Consider the following 18,186-nt stretch of genomic DNA (forward strand, 5'->3'; position numbering starts at 1 on the left):
ATAGTGAGGTGGATGAGCTGCTTGGCATTCCAGGTCATCCTTGTCGGAGGAGAGCAGAGCAGCATGCCTTGCATTGGCCAGAGCCAAAGTTGTGCTCAGAATCCGCAAAGTCCTGGAAACAGAGAAAGAACTTTCTTTAACATAATGGCTTCCACATCCTCAGGATGTGCCAATACACTTTATAAGTCAATGGTTGTCTTTTGACGTGAGGTCACTGCTGCAATGTAGGGGGGTGTTGAAGATTTCAGACCTTAAGACTACTGCCAAGGAATGGCTATGTAACAGTTTTACATACCAGTTAAATATGCCTGGAAATCTGCAACATATTTACTGTTAGTTCTTGCCACGGCTTCAGGCAAACTTACAGCTCTATCCTTCCTCCCCTTGCATACCCATACTCCAGCACCACACACATTCTGGTGGAAATGTACAGATGAAACCTTTGGCTCACGTGAAAAGCACTCCACACAACAAATATGTATAATACAACCTAGCTACGTGTTGGACGGCTAGTTACTGCTTAGGTGTCAGTCCTGGCTCAGTGGTAGCCCTTTTGCCTCAGAGTCAGAAGATTGTGGGTTTAAACCCCAGTCTAGAGACAACCACTTAATATAGGCTGACACTCCAGTGCTACACTATCAGAGATGCCTCTTTCAGATAAGACGTTAAACTAAATGTCCTGTCTGGCTCCTCAAGTGGATGTAAAAGATCCCAGGGCACTATTCGAAGAGCAGGAAGTACTCACGATGCCCTCACCGCCAAAACAGATGATCTCGTTATTTCTCTGTTTTTTGAGGGAGTTCGCTGTGTGCACATCAGTTGTCAGGTTTTCCTACATTGCAACAATGACTACACTTCAAAAGTGTTTCATTGACTTTGGGACGTCCTGAGGTGGTGAAAGGCGCTATATAAAGGTAAGCTCTTTCTGACACACACGATAGAACTGAACTGTGTGCGAGAGTCTTCAAATTACAGCATCTCAAGGCCACGTTTCTGCTGGCTGAACAAGTCTGTACACAATACAAGGAACAGACCCAAACTGAAATATGGCCAAGAATTCACAAGCTCTTGACTCTCTCGTCTACCGTGGACACTTTTGCCTATGTGAGTATCAAGGATGTCATGTATGTAACCTCTATGTAACACCACTGCAATACTGTATATACTTAAACAATGCACACCATGACCACAGGGATGAACTTGTGGGAGACACTCCTTACCTGGTCATCCAGGTTTATAAAGGGAGGTCCCACGCAGGGTCATCACTTCTTGGTCCTGTGAATAAAGGTTCAGGTCATCGAGTGACTCTGTCCATAGAATGTGCCTCGTGTGGGTTTTGTGCCAGTGAGTAAGGACATTACATTGGCGACGAGAAACGGGAATCAACGACCCACGAGAATGGCCACCAGTAGCACAGAGGAACGGTACTGTGTTGGTGAGGACTGGGATGATTTCATTGAGAGGCTTCAGCAAAGCTTTGTCACAAAAGAATGGCTGGGAGATGCAGCGGCCGACAAGCGAAGAGCCCATCTGCTGACCAGCTGCGGACTTAAGACTTACACGCTCATGAAGGACCTACTAGCACCCGAAAAGCCGGCGGACAAAACCTTTGAAGAGCTCAGCAAAATAATCAGTGAGCACCTCAAACCGGCAAGCAGCATACACATGGCCTGACACAGATTCTATACCCACCGACGTCGTGAAGGACAGAGCATACCGGACTTCGTTGCGGACCTCCGGCGTTTGGCCAGCCTCTAAGTTCGCAGACGCCTGCAGGGGGGAGATGTTAAGGGACTTCTTTACTGAGGGCATCGGTCATGCGGGGATTTTCTGAAAGTTAATTGAGACCAAGGACTTGACTTTGGAAGTGGCGGCGTTGATGGCTCAGACTTTCATTGCAGGGGAGGAGGAAACCAAAATAATATACGCACGCAATTCTGCCTCCAACACAGCGGGGGATCAGGGAGTCAATATCATAAACGCGACTCAGAGCACCGCAGGCAGGCAAGGGCAGTTCGACACACCCCAGGCAGCAATAGACCCCAGAGTAGGTTTTCAACAGAGACAATGGCAGGCTGAACGGACATTTACGCCATCACAGTGGACAATGCGGTCCGGGATGGGGCCATTGACACCCACTAACAGGGTACGCAAGGGCAGTCAAAGAGACAATCAGCGAGGAATGCTGGGTCATAGCTCCTTTGTTCACAACAATGGGAATCTCAGCTCATGCTGGAGGTGTGGGGGAAAACACAGGACTTGCAGGTTTCAACAATTTGTCTGCAGAAATTGCAACCTCAGAGGCCATTTAGCTCGAACGTGCAGGAAGCCTGTAACCAGGCTAATTTATGAGGCGGATGGACCAGAAGAGGGGTCTGTGAGGCAGGGATGACTCTTGGGGCAAATCAATGGACACTGAAGTTCAGTGGGTTCATGTGGCAAACATTCACAGCTCATATACAAAAACGCCACCAATGATGAAGGTTTTATTAAACGGCATCCCTGTACGCATGGAGCTGGACACGGGGGCCAGCCAGTCACTCATGAGTGTTCAACAATTCAAAAAGCTATGACCACTCAAAGCCAGTAGACCAAAACTAGAACACATTGAGACACAACTACGGACGTATACCAAAGAAATCATTCCAGTACTAGGCAGTGCTATGTTGGCGGTCACACACAATGGATCAGTGAACCGACTGCCGCTCTGAATTGTCCCGGGCAATGGTCCCGCAATGTTGGGGAGGAGCTGGTTAGCTGAGATGAACTGGAAATGGGGAGATGTGCACGCAATGTCATCTGTGGAGCGAAGTTCGTGCTCACAAGTCCTACAACAATTTGAGTCACTATTCCAACCTGGCGTCGGGACGTTCAAAGGTACCAAAGTAGTGATACACATCACCCCGGATGCCAGACCCAGTGCAACACAAAGCCAGAGCGGTGCCGTATGTGATGCGGGAGAAAATTGAGAGCGAATTGGACCGTTTGCTGAGAGAGGGCATCATCTCGCCCAATGAATTCAGTGACTGGGCGAGCTTCATCATTCCCGTCCTAAAAGCAGATGGTTCTGTCAGGATCTGTGGCGACTACAAGGCCACCATCAATCGGGTGTCCCTACAAGACCAATACCCGCTCCCGAGAGCAGAGGATCTTTTCGCCATGCTGGCAGGCGGCAAGCTGTTTACCAAGTTGGATCTCACTTCAGCCTACATGACCCAAGAACTGGCCGACGAAGCTAAACAACTGACCACCATCACTACGCACAAGGAACTGTTCGTTTATAACAGGTGCCCGTTTGGCATTTGATTAGCGGCCGCGATTTTTCAAAGAAACATGGGAAGACTGCTCAAATCCATTCCTGGAACAATCGTATTTCAGGACGACATCCTCATCGTGGGTCGTAACACTGAGGAACACCTCCACAACCTGGAGGAGGTGATACGCCGACTGGACCGTGTAGGCCTGCGACTCAAGTCTATATGTGTGTTTTTGGCTCCTGAGGTTGAGTTCCTGGGCAGGAGGGTTGCTGCAGAGGGATTCGGCCCACCGAATCCAAAACAGAGGCGATTCGACGAGCGCCCAGGCCCGGCAACACATTGGAGTTGCGTTCATTTCTGGGACTCTTGAACTATTTCGGGAACTTTCTGCCGAACTTAAGCACGTTGTTGGAGCTGCTTAACGTGCTCCTGCGTAAGGGTTGTGATTGGTTTTGGGGGTCTGTCAAGAACGGGCTTTCAATCGGGCGCGGAACCTACTTTGTTCAAATAAGTTATTGACCCTATACAACCTCTGTAAGAAATTGATTCTGACATGTGATGCATCGTCCTATGAGGTTGGGTGTGTGTTGCAGCAGAATAATGCTGAGGGTCAACTACAACCTGTGGCTTATGCTTCCAGGTCGCGCTCTCAAGCAGAACGGGGATATGGGATGGTTGAGATGGAGGCTCTCGCATGTGTCTATGGTGTTTAAAAAAAAATGCATCAGTACCTTTTTGGCAGGAGGTTCGAATTAGAAATGGACCACAAGCCGTTAACATCCCTGTTGTCAGACAGCAAGGCTGTCAATGCCAACGCGTCAGCTTGCATACAGCGATGGGCTCTCACGCTGGCTGCTTATGACTACTCCATCCGGCACTGGCCTGGCACCGAAAATTGCGCTGACACGCTCAGCAGGCTTCCGCTGGCCACCACCGAGGGGGTAGCGGAACAAAGCGCTGAGATGGTCATGGCCGTTGATGCTTTTGACAGCGCATGCTCCCCCATCACAGCCTGCCAGATCAAAATCTGGACAAACAGAGATTCCCTCCTATCTCTGATTAAGAAATGTGTCCTGACTAGGGATTGGGCGCCCGCACATGGAGCATGCCCTGAGGAGGTCAGACCGTTTCACAGGCGGATGGATGAGCTCTCCATCCAAGCTGACTGCCTACTATGGGGCAGCCAGGTCGTCATGCCCCAGAGGGGTAGGGAGGCATTCATCAGGGAACTCCACAGCGAGCATCCAGGCATCGTGCTGGTGAAGGCCATTGCCCGGTCACATGTTTGGTGGCCGGGAATTGATTCAGACCTGGAATACTGTGTTCACAGGTGCACGACGTGTGCCCAGCTGGGTCATGCCCCGAGGGAGGCCCCCGCTCAGTCCGTGGCCCTGGCCCACCAGGCCATGGTCACGTATTCATGTAGACTACGCGGGCCCATTCATGGGAAAAATGTTTCTCATTGTGGTGGATGCGTACTCGAAATGGATCAAGTGCATCATTTTGAATTTGTGCATGACATCCACCAATGTGGAGAGTCTACATGCGGTCTTTGCAACCCACGGCTTGCCAGATATTCTTGTTAGCGATAATGGCCCATGTTTCACGAGCTACGAATTCCGGGAGTTCAAGTCGGGCAATGGCATCAACCATGTCAGGACAGCACCGTCCAAGCCGGCTTTTAATGGCCAGGTGGAACGTGTGGTCCAAATCATTAAACAAGGCATGCTCAGGATTCAAGGACCCTCCCTTCAATGCCGCCTATCACGCCTCCTACTGGCCTATAGGTCCCGACCGCACTCGCTCACGGGGGTCCCGCCCACTGAGCTACTTATGAAATGAACACTCAAAATTCGGTTGTCCCTCATTCACCCAGTCCTGACCGACATAGTTGAGGGCAAGCGCCAGTCGCAAAACGAGTACCATGACCGAAACTCAAGGGGGAGATGTATAGAAATAAATGACCCCGTATTTGTCCTCAATCACGCCGTGGGGCCCAAATGGCTTGAGGGTACTGTAATAGACAAAGAGGGGAACAGGGTCATCGTAGTTAAACTTAACAATGGACAGATATGCCGTAAGCATCTGGACCAAGTAAAAAAAAAAAAATGGTTCAGCATGGACACTGAGGAACCCGAGGCAGATCATGAGATGGTGCTCACACCACCGCCAGTGAACGAGCAACAAGAACATTCAGCTGCATGCACAGTCCCGGCGGTCAGCCTGGACAGGCCGGAATCACTACAGGTGACAGACACTCACACCAAGGCTCAACAACCAGAGCCCCAATTGCGGCGCTCCACGAGGAAGCGTAGACCACCTGAAAGACTTAACCTATGATCCCAATAAGACTTTTGGGGGGAGGTGATGTCATGTATGTAACCTCTATGTAACACCACTGCATACTGTATATACTTAAGCAATGCAGACCTTGACCACAGGGGGTGAACTTGTGGGAGACACTCCTTACCTGGTCATCCAGGTATATAAAGGGAGGTCCCACTCAGGATCATCACTTCTTGGTCCTGTGAATAAAGGTTCAGGTCATCGAGTGACCTTGTCCATAGAATGTGCCTCGTGTGGGTTTTGTGCCATTGCGTAAGGACATTACAAAGGAAGTCGAGAAAGGTGAAGTTGGGGCCTTCCCTAGACTGAGGAAGACTACCATCCTACTCTTTTTATGCCTTTTCACCCATTCTCATTCACAGGTATTACCTTCGAAATACACATAACCACATAAACCTGTCTATTTAAAGTTATGTTCTAAACCACCATGCTAACATTTGTCCCTATTCTATCAGTGTAGGCCTGAAAGAGCAGCCTAACAGCACGGTCATTTGTGAAGAACCAGACAGCATCTCGTGGCATCCTGCGTGTCTCTCACTAAATGTTGCCAGCACCAGAGCAGCCAACACTTCCTTGAGGCACAGTTAGTTATCTTGGGCTCAAGTTTCGGACCCCTGCTAGAACGGTGCACATCGACGAGGCCGCCTAATTTGTGGAACTGAAAAAGCGCCAAATACTTACCTCGCGATTCTCTGATATCTATAGGCCTGTTTCCAGCTCGACGCGGCGCACCAGGATCTGCTGGGGGCGGAGCTACAGCCCTGCACCAGTTGGTCACAACGCTCTGTGATATCAAGCAAGCTTACACACAGTTCGGAGGGAAGCGTCCTTTTGGTGTTTCATTGCTCTACATGTGATGGGATAAGCACTATGGCTATCAGTTGTATCAGAATGACCCCAGTGGAAACTATGGAGGGTAGAAGGCCACCTGCATCAGGAATAACAGCGCCACTGCAGTATCTATGCTGAAACAAGATTTCAAAGAAGGAGATGTGACTTTGCAGTCGGCACTTGCATTGGCAGTTAAAGTGTTGAATAAGACTATGGACGTCAGCAAACTATCGGCCGAAAAGGTAGAAATTGCAACGCTAACCAGAGACAACGGGAAAACACATAAAGGTGCTGAAGCAGAAGGAAGTGGAGGTGTTGATTAAGTGACACGAGGCAGAAGAAGCAAAATCTGAACGAGAGAAAAAGGAGAAGGAGCAAAAAGAGAAGGACAAATAGAGCTGCAAATGAATCATTGAAAATCTAGTTGACTGCAGGTTTTCAATTTAATAAATTGGCCGTATCAGATACCATCCAGCCTTCCTCTTCAGCAGGCTGTTGGAGGGCTCCCAGTGTTGCAGTAGGTGAGTAGAAACTTTTATTTTTTTATTTATTGATTGATTTATTATTTTTTTTTTAAATAAAAATTTTTTTTTTTTGATTGATTGATTTATTTGTTGATTTATTTATCATTTATTATTGATAATGGCTCTTTATTGGTAAAAGTGAAGTGTTTAATGCTTTGTAAAATCCCCTAACTTCCCTTCCCTTCCCCCAGCCCCCTTCCCCCTTCCCCCAGCCCCCCCCCCCCCCCCAAATCTCTGGCTACCTGCGCCAAATTTATAAAGTGTAGGCAAGGTTTTTCTGAGCGTACAAAAATTGACACTTCATTCTAAGTTAGTTTGGAGTAAATTTTCGCTGCCTAAACTTGCAAAACAGGCATAAGTGGCTGGTAACGCCCCCTTTTGGAAAAAAAACTACTAAAACAAAACTATTCTAACTAACTAGAACTGGAGCAAACTAAATGCCAAGAGTTGCGATTTCTAAGATACTCCATACTAAACTAGTTGCTCCAAAAAAATAGGAGCAACTTGAGCCGAAACTTGAGCCGCTGCGTAGCTGGAACCAGATGGGTCTCCGTTGCACAGGTGAGCAGAAGCAGGCGACAGTGGGAGAGGAGGAGTCGGAACACGCTGCTCAGATACCTGCCAATCACTCCCCTTCTTTCCGAAACACAGTTGTACTGTGACATTGGACAGCCGTGTTATGTGGCTGTTGCTAATGGGTTTTTAAAAAAGACTAAATTAATGCATCAGTCACCTCTTTATTACATGTGTGGACAGCACATTAACTGATGTCGTACCTCTTTGCCCAAGCTTTTGGTCACCTGTCCTAATATCTCCTTATGTGGCTCAGTGTCAAATTTTGCTTGATAATGCTCATGTGAAGGCCTTTGGACGTTTTACTACATTTAAGGTGCTATATAAATGCAAGTTGATGTTGATTCTACGCTACCCTGCAAAGAGGTGGAGATAGAAAGTGAGGGCTCAGCGATGACCTTCACTCGCGTTGACAGTACGGGTTGACTGCAGATGTCCTGGTTGTTGGAGATGAAGGTGGAGGGTGTAGGGGAGAGGAGCTGGAGACAGCATGATCCGGGAGTAGTGAGCGCTTTTGGCAAAGGCTGGTGTAGCCTGTTCGTGCTTGATGCAGTCCAGCCAGATCAGGTGAGATGGTTAACTCAGTTACACGCTAGATATGCTCAAATCTGCACCCGTGGACTTGAGGAAGAGGGCAAAGGTTTTGCTGGAGTCAAGGGCAACAAAGGTGGACATGAGGAAGTAGTTAAGCACGTCGTCAGCTGCAGTGGAATTGTGGCTATTCGAGGGCCATAAGCTAAGCGGATGGGATTAGAAAGTACAGACCATAGTACAAATTCAGCCTCATTCTCATCTCATTCAAGTGATGTTTATACTAGCATAGAAAATGTTATTTAAAAATCTTTATTCAAATGGATTAGGCTAACCCTCAGGTATTCATCGTTTAAATTATGGTCTAGTCAATAACTCCTCGTCCAAATAATTTAAATTACCAAAAGTTCAGCACGTTCTTTCAGCGCCCAAAAGCAGTCAAGCACCTCCGAGTGGCAGCTGGCTCAAGAGCAGTAAAAGTAGAGGGTGTGGGTGCAGGTTATTGATCCACCTTCTCGGTCAAGAAAATGGTACAGGATGTAGAGAACAGTTAAAATAATGGTGTTCACTTACTCTCCACTCCAATTGTCTTTGAGTTTCCTCAAAGGATGCCACACAGCACGAACAATTCTCGTCGCCAGTTGTTATGTCTATAGTGTACTTATGAACGACTCCACAAGGCAATGTGTTGTACTTGAACTGTAGTGACCTTGGTCCTTTATTCCAAACTCCAGTGCCGTGCAGCCTTTTATAGTGGCGTAAAGATCACCAACATTCTCCGCTCATGGGACAACTCTTTGGATGGCCGAGTTTTTGGTTATGTTGTATATGCTGACTATGGATGTACTCTATGTGTAGACACTGTGAGATTGTATAAGATGGAGACTTGTTTACCTGATGTACTATCAATAAGGTTTACACTGTGTACATACATGCTGGCACCACTAGAGGGTGCAACTGGTGGAGACCGGAGGTTTCATGCCCTGATGGTACGGCCCTGTATAAAAGGCTGCCCACCATGCTTGTGCCTCACTCTGGAGTTTGGAATAAAAGACCAAGGTCACTACAGTTCAAGTACAACACATTGCCTCGTGGAGTCATTCATAAATACATTACAGACATAACAACTGGCGACGAGTATACGGACTTTCATGCGATTATGGCTACCTTTGGCACACTAAAAGACTTTGCAGAGGGTGATGATTGGGATGCCTTCACAGAAAGGCTCGAGCAATATTTCGCGGCAAACGACCTGGCAGGGGAGACGGACACATTGGCGGAGAAGCACAAGGCTATACAACTGACCAGTTGTGAGCCCGAGGTCTACCACCTCGTCAGGGACTTGCTGGCACCCACGAAGGCCAAGGATAAGGTATACAATGAGCTGACTGAACTAATTCGCGACCAACTTAAACCAAAGGAGAGCATCCTCACGGCCAGGCACAGATTCTACACACACCGCAAACCTGAGGGCCAGGAGATTACAAAATATGCTGCCGACTTCAGGAGACTTGCAGCACAGTCTGATTTTGGCACGCACCTCAACGAAGCATTGCGAGACATCTTCGTTATAGGAATTGGCCACAAGGGCCTCCTTCACAAGCTACTATCTGCCGACACCACTATCAACCTGCAGAAGCTCATCAGTATCAGTCAGGTGTTCATGACCTCGACCTGCAGCACCAAGCAAATTGTTTATCCTGTGGACTCAAACGCGGCAAGTACTGTACACAGAATGGTGCCTTTCACAGGCAAGACTGTAGAACGTGGCTCTGCCCAGGGCAGAGAGCACAGACCTCAGAGTTCCAGAATTCAGAGTCCGCCAAGGGATGCTAGTCGAGTAGCACCATGCTGGCGTTGCGGAGGAAACCATAGGGCTCACCAGTGTCGGTTTGCTGAGCACATATGTAAAGCCTGTAACACGAAGAGCCACCTCCAGCATATATGTAAAAGAAATATGACTCACCGTCTAGCAGAGGAGTCAGTAGATGACCTTGAATCCAGCAGGGAGTATGATGATTTGGCCAGAGAGGCAGCTCAGCCCCAAGAAGAAGTGTATGGAGTGTATACCTGCACCACCGATTGTCCTCCACTGAAGATGGAAGTCGAGATAAACGGCGTTCTAGTCTTCATTGAAATGGACACGGGAGCGAGCCAGTCGGTGATGAGCCAGGATGCCTTCGAGAAGCTGTGGAACAAAAAACGATCAGAGCTGGTTCCAGTACAGGAAAAGTTGCGCACCTACACCAAGGAGCTGATCCCAGTCTTTAGTAGTGCGGATGTAAGTGTAATCCATAATGGCATGGTGCATAAGTTACCTCTGTGGATTGTTGCAGGTGATGGTCCAACGCTACTCGGAAGAAGGTGGATGGGGAAGATCCAGTGGAAATGGGAAGACCTCTTCACTCCAGCAATCGATGTCCCTCATACTCAGAGGCAGAGCAAAACCTCACCTTCGCTTGGGCCAGGCACCAGAGAACAGACCAGCGCAGCGTGACAATGATCCGACTGGAACCATCTAAAAATACCTTTCCAGCTTCAGTGGCAGGACTCCTGTTGAGGAAGATCGAAATCACAAGTACCCTTCCAGTGTTTGTGACAGAATCGCGGGAGAGAAGGATCAAGGCAGTCGACCACGGGGACCGAGGCAAGATGGCGTTCCTGCTGCAGTGAGGAGCAGCGTGGCTGAAAAGAAAGGTGGCCGCGGCAACATCACGAGGTGCAACGCTGAGGGACCAACACGTGGGACCCAACAAAGGATCTGATTGGGGTAAAGCCAGCGGGGTTCTCTTAAAGGAGACCTGCAACCAACTGAACTTAGAGACATTGTATGCATGGCAATCAATGTAACGAACTGATTAAGATTGTGAACAGAATGGTGTTGAGAGATGTCGGCACTGTAAAGAACAGAATGTTGTTGCGAGATGTCGTTACCAGTCCTAATGCAAAGAACCAAATGCTGTTGCGAGATGTCGAGAATAGAATGTCCCCAGAGCAGCAAGCGAGTGAATTCGGGAGAGTAAAGGCGCTGATCCTGATACCCTGCCCCAGGTCTATCCCACACTGCAGGCACCCGATGGCACCATTCGCCATGGATTGGGAAACGAAAACGGCACCAATACGCACAGTCAGCCGCTGTTGCCCACTACCCGGGTGGAGATAGCGCAGCTCCCAGGCCCAGTCGCTACCTCGGCCATATCCGGGAGCGAAAGATCAGGACCAACGAGTTCCCCAAACGGGACCTGGAACAGCCAGGTTCCCAACACCGAGAGAGAGCAGGCAGAAAACTCTGCAGTCGCACATATCTGTGGCTCTGCCCACCACTAGGCAATGGCAAAGGCCCTGAATCCTGGCTCGGTGAACCAAGCCCACCCCGCTAGCAGGGGTCACTGCGCCGCCAGCAGACGACTAGAACCCCATCCGGTTGCTCTGGAACTAGCGTCCTCGCACATACCTGTACTGCTACCTCAGTAACGACCATGACTAAACCATGAATGCAATCTACCCAATCCTGGTGCATGACCATAAAATGTAACGAATGTAAGTCACGGAACCTACGTGCCATGATACAAACTGAAAAAAAATGTTTTTTCTTCCTTTCTTTGTACTTGCACTGTATCTGATCCTGTATGTTAATGTAACGGGTCAGCTGCATGATCTCGCTGGGGGGGGGGGGGGGAGGAATGGATGTATGTAGCCATGGACACACACATGGATCACACCCAGAACCCACTGGAACCTCTACCGCATCATCGAACCATCCAATCTGATAACCACGACCCAACGTTGTGGCAAAAGGACTTGGGGTTAACAGGGAGAGAGCTAAGCCAAGGTGCAAGGGCTACTGGCACTTAAGTCTGGGGAGAGCTAAGCCAGAGCACATAGTGCATAGGTAATTGGCACAAAGGAGAGTGATGTTGTATATGCTGACTATGGATGTACTCTATGTGTAGTCACTGTGAGATTGTATAAAATGGAGACTTGTTTACCTGATGTACTATCAATAAGGTTTACACTGTGTACATACATGCTGGCACCACTAGAGGGTGCAACTGGTGGAGACAGGGGATTTCATGCTCTGATGGCAGGGTCCTGTATAAAAGGCTGCCCACCATGCTTGTGCCTCACTCTGGAGTTTGGAATAAAGGACCAAAGTCACTACAGTTCAAGTACAACACATTGCCTTGTGGAGTCATTCATAACAGGTTATATGTTACTTCTTAACATTAAAAATATAAAGAACACTTAAATTGTGCTGTTCCCATTCCCCTACCCACCACCAAAACAATTCAATTTAAAAACGATCCAAGAAAAGAATCAAATCCATTTTATAGAAGCTCGTTAGGTTCAGGTATGCACCCGGATGAATTTTAACAATTTCAAGTTCATAGCAGTATACTTAAACAAACGAACATCCACACACTTTAGATAAATGGAGTTTTTATTGCAAACTAAAAACATATCATTTGAACAGTCTCCAACATATGGAGCTGCCATTAACTGTTGTACTTCTTTGCTGGACTGACAACAGACATCATGTTCTTAGCCATGTTTTATAAATGGCCTCATCTACGTTACAACCCCACCACCTGTTTTTTCCACTTCCATCATCTTCAGTAGGTACTTACCGATATTTACACCAATCCCTCGAGAACAACTAACTTCAAACTTCTAACAGATAGATTTGGCTGAGTACTCAACACACAGATTTAAAAGCAATTGCCTTGAGTTTGCAAAATGATATATTTATACGTTGTACTCACTCCAAAATAGCAGTCTACTTTAAATGTAAAGTTTCTCTGATTTGTCGGTTTCACAAACCTTTCTGTACATCTGCTACATGCAAGCTACAGTAACAGTAATGTGCCTCATTTACTGATGATTATTTCCCGCCCCTAGTTGTCCAGGTTTGAGTGGCTTGCTCGGCCCCTTCAGGGGGCAGTTAGGAGCCAACCTGGAGTCACATATAGGCCAGACCGGGTCAGGGCAGCAGTCTCCTTCCATAAAGGATATTAATGAATCAGTTGGGTTTTTTTAATAACAATCGAACAGCTTCATGGTTACTTTATAAATGCAAGTCTTTATTTTCTGGTACCAGCTTTTTATTGCTAGAATTTTTTTTAGAAACCGAATTCAAATTCTCAAACTGCCATGGTGGAATTTGAACTCATATTCTTCGGATTATTAGTCCAGTAACAGAACCACTACGCAACCATACCCAATCATCATATAGAGCTGTACGTCATGTTTACAAGACACACATACTATACGCACAGAACCCGAGGGTCAGGAGACAGATCTGCTGGACCAGTTCTCACATTACTGACTCAATTTATCTTGCTCTCATTTTTGTTTCTCTACCAACAGTGCAAATGTATAAGAGTTAACAGAGAGACTCGTCTACATCACCCAGCGCCTAAACTGAGATTGGTAGATTTTTGACGGGCAGCTTAAGGAACTAAGGTGGGTAGATGTGGGTAGATGGAGTTAAGATACAGATCAGCCTTGATCTAATTGAATAACGGAACAAGCACGAGGGGCTGAATGGCCTCCTCCTGTTCCTAGTTGTGAGAAAATGGTCCATCTTACACCCAGTGTATACAGTTCATTGTGACGGTAAACCTGTAATTATGCCATCTGCCTTGTCCAATCCCCTTGTGCATAACCCTTTGGAGTTGCAGTTAAATGTCACATCCAATGCAAATACAAGATTGACATGTTTCATTTTTTCCAGTGCATTCAAATAATCTGGCAAAATAATTGTGCAAAAAAATATTCCACACACTGTGCTTATTCTCGTAGGGGAAGGAAACACTGCAGCACTCAAAAAACTAAGTATTTTGATTTATGCTGCTTAATAGTAAATGCTCTGTTGGAATTTGTTTTGCTGTAAAATAAATATGAAATTCTTCAGTTCACACTGGGCGTAATTTGGATTAATTTTGCCCAGTTATTCCATTATCGTTGTCTGACCTATGAATTTTTATATTAAAACAATTCCTCACACAGGTAGCATCTTCTTGAAGTTATTGTGCCAAATTATTTCCCAAATTTAACATTTTAAAATTGCATATTGCTATACGTTGTTCCTGAAACACCAGACTAAGGAAAGTGTGGAACCAATGCGAAACATTACTCACATCCAGCGCTGACAAATCCAACAAATCTTCGGCACAAATTGTACAGCCAGTCTCAGAGGTCCAGGCATCAGGAATATAGTTACCCATATAGTTCAGCAGGTGCTAAGTGAGGCACACAAATAAATTCAAATACAAACATCAATATACTGAAACAGAACTAAAGGCATTCAATATGTAAAATTAAACTTCAGGTCATTTGTTAAATGCCTGACTGTTTACTAAATGAGAACTTTGTTACCTTTTAAATCTGTTTTATGCACAAACACTGACTTTTTATTTAGTATTTATATCCAAGCAAAACCTATTAATCTCTATTTAGACTATTAATTTTCCCCCTAGGACAAAGCCAAACTGTGTGTGTATATATGTGGCACTGCTTATCTTCAGTACTGGCTGCACTACGGTTTTTGGCAATAGCTCTGAATTTGGTCTCGGTGAAGAAGAGGAGAATAAGCCGGATCTCCAATTGCTGCCGGTTACCCAGCGACTTCTGCTCATTTGAGGATCTCTGGTAAGGAGCCGATCAGCTCGGCTGTTACAATAGCTCTCTTCTCCACTGTTGAATAGCCCGTCAACACTTATTGCCTGGAGAATGGTCACTGGTGAGGAGTACTAGAGGCTGCTACCACGTGTGGAACTAAATGTCATCACATCTTCAAGACAGAAAAAGGGAAAACTAAAAAACTAAAATCTTAATTCTAAATAAACAAACTCTCGGTTATATGGATATTGGTATTATTCACATAGTGTTAGGGCTTTTATAACCAGTAAAGAGACCACTGTCTGGAATTTCTAGGGGCAAGGGGTGGGGGGGGGGAAATTAAGGTTCTAACCTCCGGATAAATAGCATAAATGGCTAAAAATGACCAGTTATGTTATTTCTCTGGAGGCTCTGCTGAGCTTACAACCGGAGATTGGGAGAACCCTGTGAAAATTCAGGGCCCAGCTGAATATGCACGCAGGAGTTGAATTTAAAAAAAGAATGGAAATAACACTGCAAATGACAACAATCAGCACAGACACCACAAGCTCTGCAGCAATCCCTGGATTACAGCACTCCACCTCCAGTCAGTCAAACAGCACAAATTATTCTGCCAGAATGATAGGGGAGTCAAAGGTTATGGGGAACAGGCGGGAAAGTGGAGCTGAGCCCAAGATCAGATCAGCCATGATCTTTTTGAAGGGCGGAGCAGGCTCGAGGGGCCATATGGCCTACTCCTGCTCCTATTTCTTATGTTTATATGTTCTTATAAACCAAACAGATAAGGCAGACTGCTATAATGAAGTGGTGAGATGCAGGTTCGCATCTGCTATTCTCCAATGTCAGGCACACAATACCCATTTGCTCCCCGTGACGGGGAAAAGGGACTAAACTAACACACAAGTAGATGATGAGTTCATCTCATTATTCTCCCACACCTCCTAGGGGTCTGAATGCCACTGGCAGAACTTTGGCAACAGGTTGGCCATCTTTCCTGCTTGCCTGACGAGTAGCTCGTGAAAAGAAAGTACGGAAAGAAATTATGTATACTGATCAATCACTCCAATCTGGATATTTAACAATGTAACTCTCATACTTTGGTCTGTCTATTGCCGTGGATTAGTACAGGTAACGTGTCGAATATTATATTCCTGGTTCTGACCCTTGCCGGTTCGAACTGCAACTCTACTTCATCTGTAAAGAAAGAAGATTTTAAAAAGTTGCATGAAAATAACTCCAACTTTTACTGCAACTCACGTACATTTTCCAAATACAGAACCTCAAAGGTTACTGTAGTATGATGGTTAAATGACCATTAAAAAGCTGCTGGAACATAGGAACCAGGAATAGATCATTCAGCCCTCGATGCTGTTCACTCTGGATTATTATAGAATTATACAGCGCAGAAGGAGGCCGTTTGCCCATCGTGCCTGTGTTAGCTCTCTGAAAGAGCTACCAATTAGTCCCACTCACCTGTTCCTTTATCCCACCGCCCTTTAAATTTTTCCATTTTAAGTAGAGATCCAATTCTCTTTTGAAAGTTGCGATTGAATCTGCTTCCACCGCCCTGTCGCATAAAAGCAGTCCCTCCCTTTTTCTCCCCTGGTCACACATTCTTGAAATTGGTCCAAAATTTTATTTTTAAAATACTAATATATGTGATTGCCTCGTGTCCGGAACTAGGAGGTTTATCACACAATTTAACCCAACACAGAATTTCACCAGGCCATAATAAAAATCTGGTTTTAATAGGTTAATTAGCCTCAATAACTCCAAATTAATTCAAATCAATATCGTAAACTAACCAGTGCCAGTTGAAAAAAGCTGCAGACACAAGACAAATAAACCTCCCATGTTTTTAACTTTACCAGTCACACCGAACCATCACACGCTATACATTCCGTGACTATTCAAACATCCATAGGAGCAAATTCTACATTTTATTTTTCTCGGCACTAAAGTTAGAAGCTTAAGCTTCTATTATGCGTGGAGTACAGAATGATTGTAATGAATGCTGTTGGTATGCATGGTGTTGCTTTACATGGATTCAAAAAGCAGAGATCATGCACAACTAATAAGGCAAATATACAAAACCAATAAAAGGATATATAAGTGAGTCCAACAGACAGTTAAACACATTTCTGAATAAGAAGAGGGACAAGGCGAGAAGATGGATTTGAGCTCAACCTACAGGCCATATATATCCTTTTCCTGTTCCAAAAATGTTGTGTTTTTAAATCCACGTTCATGTGTACATTTCCACGTGACCTCTCAAACCATGCCCCTCTACATCTCGCAAAATACTTTCAATGTTTTTCCTGCTTGTATTAAACTTGACTGGTCTATAGATTTCAGGTATGTCTCCAGAGTTATTTTAAATACTTGCAGTGGAGTTCTGTTTTCCATATTCGAATCATGAATCGCCCCAAAATATAGTAAATTAAAAAAAATTTAAGCTTTCCTAATTTTGATGTCCACATTCTCTTAAAGTGCTTCAGTATTGCTGCACTAGTTTGTGACGAAGGAGCGACGAGAGATCGTGGCGGAGGTTCGGTGAATGCTCGTGACGTAGGAATGGTGCGAGGTCGTGACGGAGGTGCAACAAATGAAGGTACGGGGCCCAGAAGAGCCGAGGGCCCAGGGGCAGCACGGGCCAGCCCACACTGTGATACATGTGCGCACTAGGTCCGTGCAGCAGAGCAGGCCTCCAGTCATCCTGGTTAACCCTTGCCACTGGATAAAGGCCTAGTTCTGTCAGGCCCGTGTGTTGGCTGATGTGCAACGGTCACCACACGTTAAAAAACATCCACGCACAGGCATCTTCCACTCCTTCAATTGGAGTTCAGGACTAGAACATCGGGTCCGTCATTGAAACATTTGTGAACTCGTGTGGAAGCAAGTCATCCTCGTTTGAGGGACCACCTATGATGATGATGACCGCCTTTCAAGCAGTGAATTCCAGATCATAATAACTCACTCAGGCTTTTAGATTACTAGTTCAGTAACATAACCACTACACAACATATCTTCAAGTATTGTCACAAAAACCCAACTGGTTTACCAATGGACTTAAAATGCTCGATAATACTAGAACTTTAAAAACCCTGTTGATGCCAATATTCTCAGAATGATTGCATATTTATTATCCAGCAACCCATGACTCTTTAGAATCCTATGTCCTGTAGACAGTGAGAGCATTCTGATATGTGTAAGCAAAAGAACCTTGACTTTTTTTGAATTAACCTCTTTTCAAGTTAGTGAGGCTCTGTCCGTTTTGTATTAAATTGCACAATTACCTGTTTTATCTTACTGGTTATATGTAGTGCTTACATTTTTCCTCATGATTTTACTTAGGTCGTAATAGTGTCTTTTTAGGCAGTACTACTCCACGTGTAGTGGGAAGAACTGCACAAAATCAAATCACCCGATTTATACTGACATAAAAAGTACTACATTTTAATAAGGCTGAATCATACTTCAATTAGAGAGGCATCCATTATAAA

The 18,186-nt window shown here is 45.8% G+C and overlaps 1 protein-coding gene and 1 pseudogene across 2 annotated transcripts in view; one reads left to right on the forward strand and one right to left on the reverse strand.

Moving 5' to 3' along the window:
* Window positions 1-18,186, reverse strand: part of plod2 (procollagen-lysine, 2-oxoglutarate 5-dioxygenase 2) — a 181,640-nt gene that overhangs the window by 61,238 nt on the left and 102,216 nt on the right. For both annotated transcript variants that reach the window (XM_070883673.1, XM_070883672.1), the window contains exons 7-8: window positions 15,780-15,877; window positions 14,203-14,304 (exon numbers count right to left, since the gene is read on the reverse strand). In XM_070883673.1, the coding sequence (XP_070739774.1) occupies window positions 14,203-14,304; window positions 15,780-15,877 (200 nt within the window). The remainder of the gene's footprint in view (window positions 1-14,202; window positions 14,305-15,779; window positions 15,878-18,186) is intronic.
* On the forward strand, window positions 1,047-6,830 carry LOC139265501 (proteasome subunit alpha type-4 pseudogene; annotated as a pseudogene).

The sequence above is a fragment of the Pristiophorus japonicus genome, chromosome 6 (genome assembly GCF_044704955.1).
Source record: "Pristiophorus japonicus isolate sPriJap1 chromosome 6, sPriJap1.hap1, whole genome shotgun sequence".
NCBI lineage: Eukaryota > Metazoa > Chordata > Chondrichthyes > Pristiophoridae > Pristiophorus > Pristiophorus japonicus.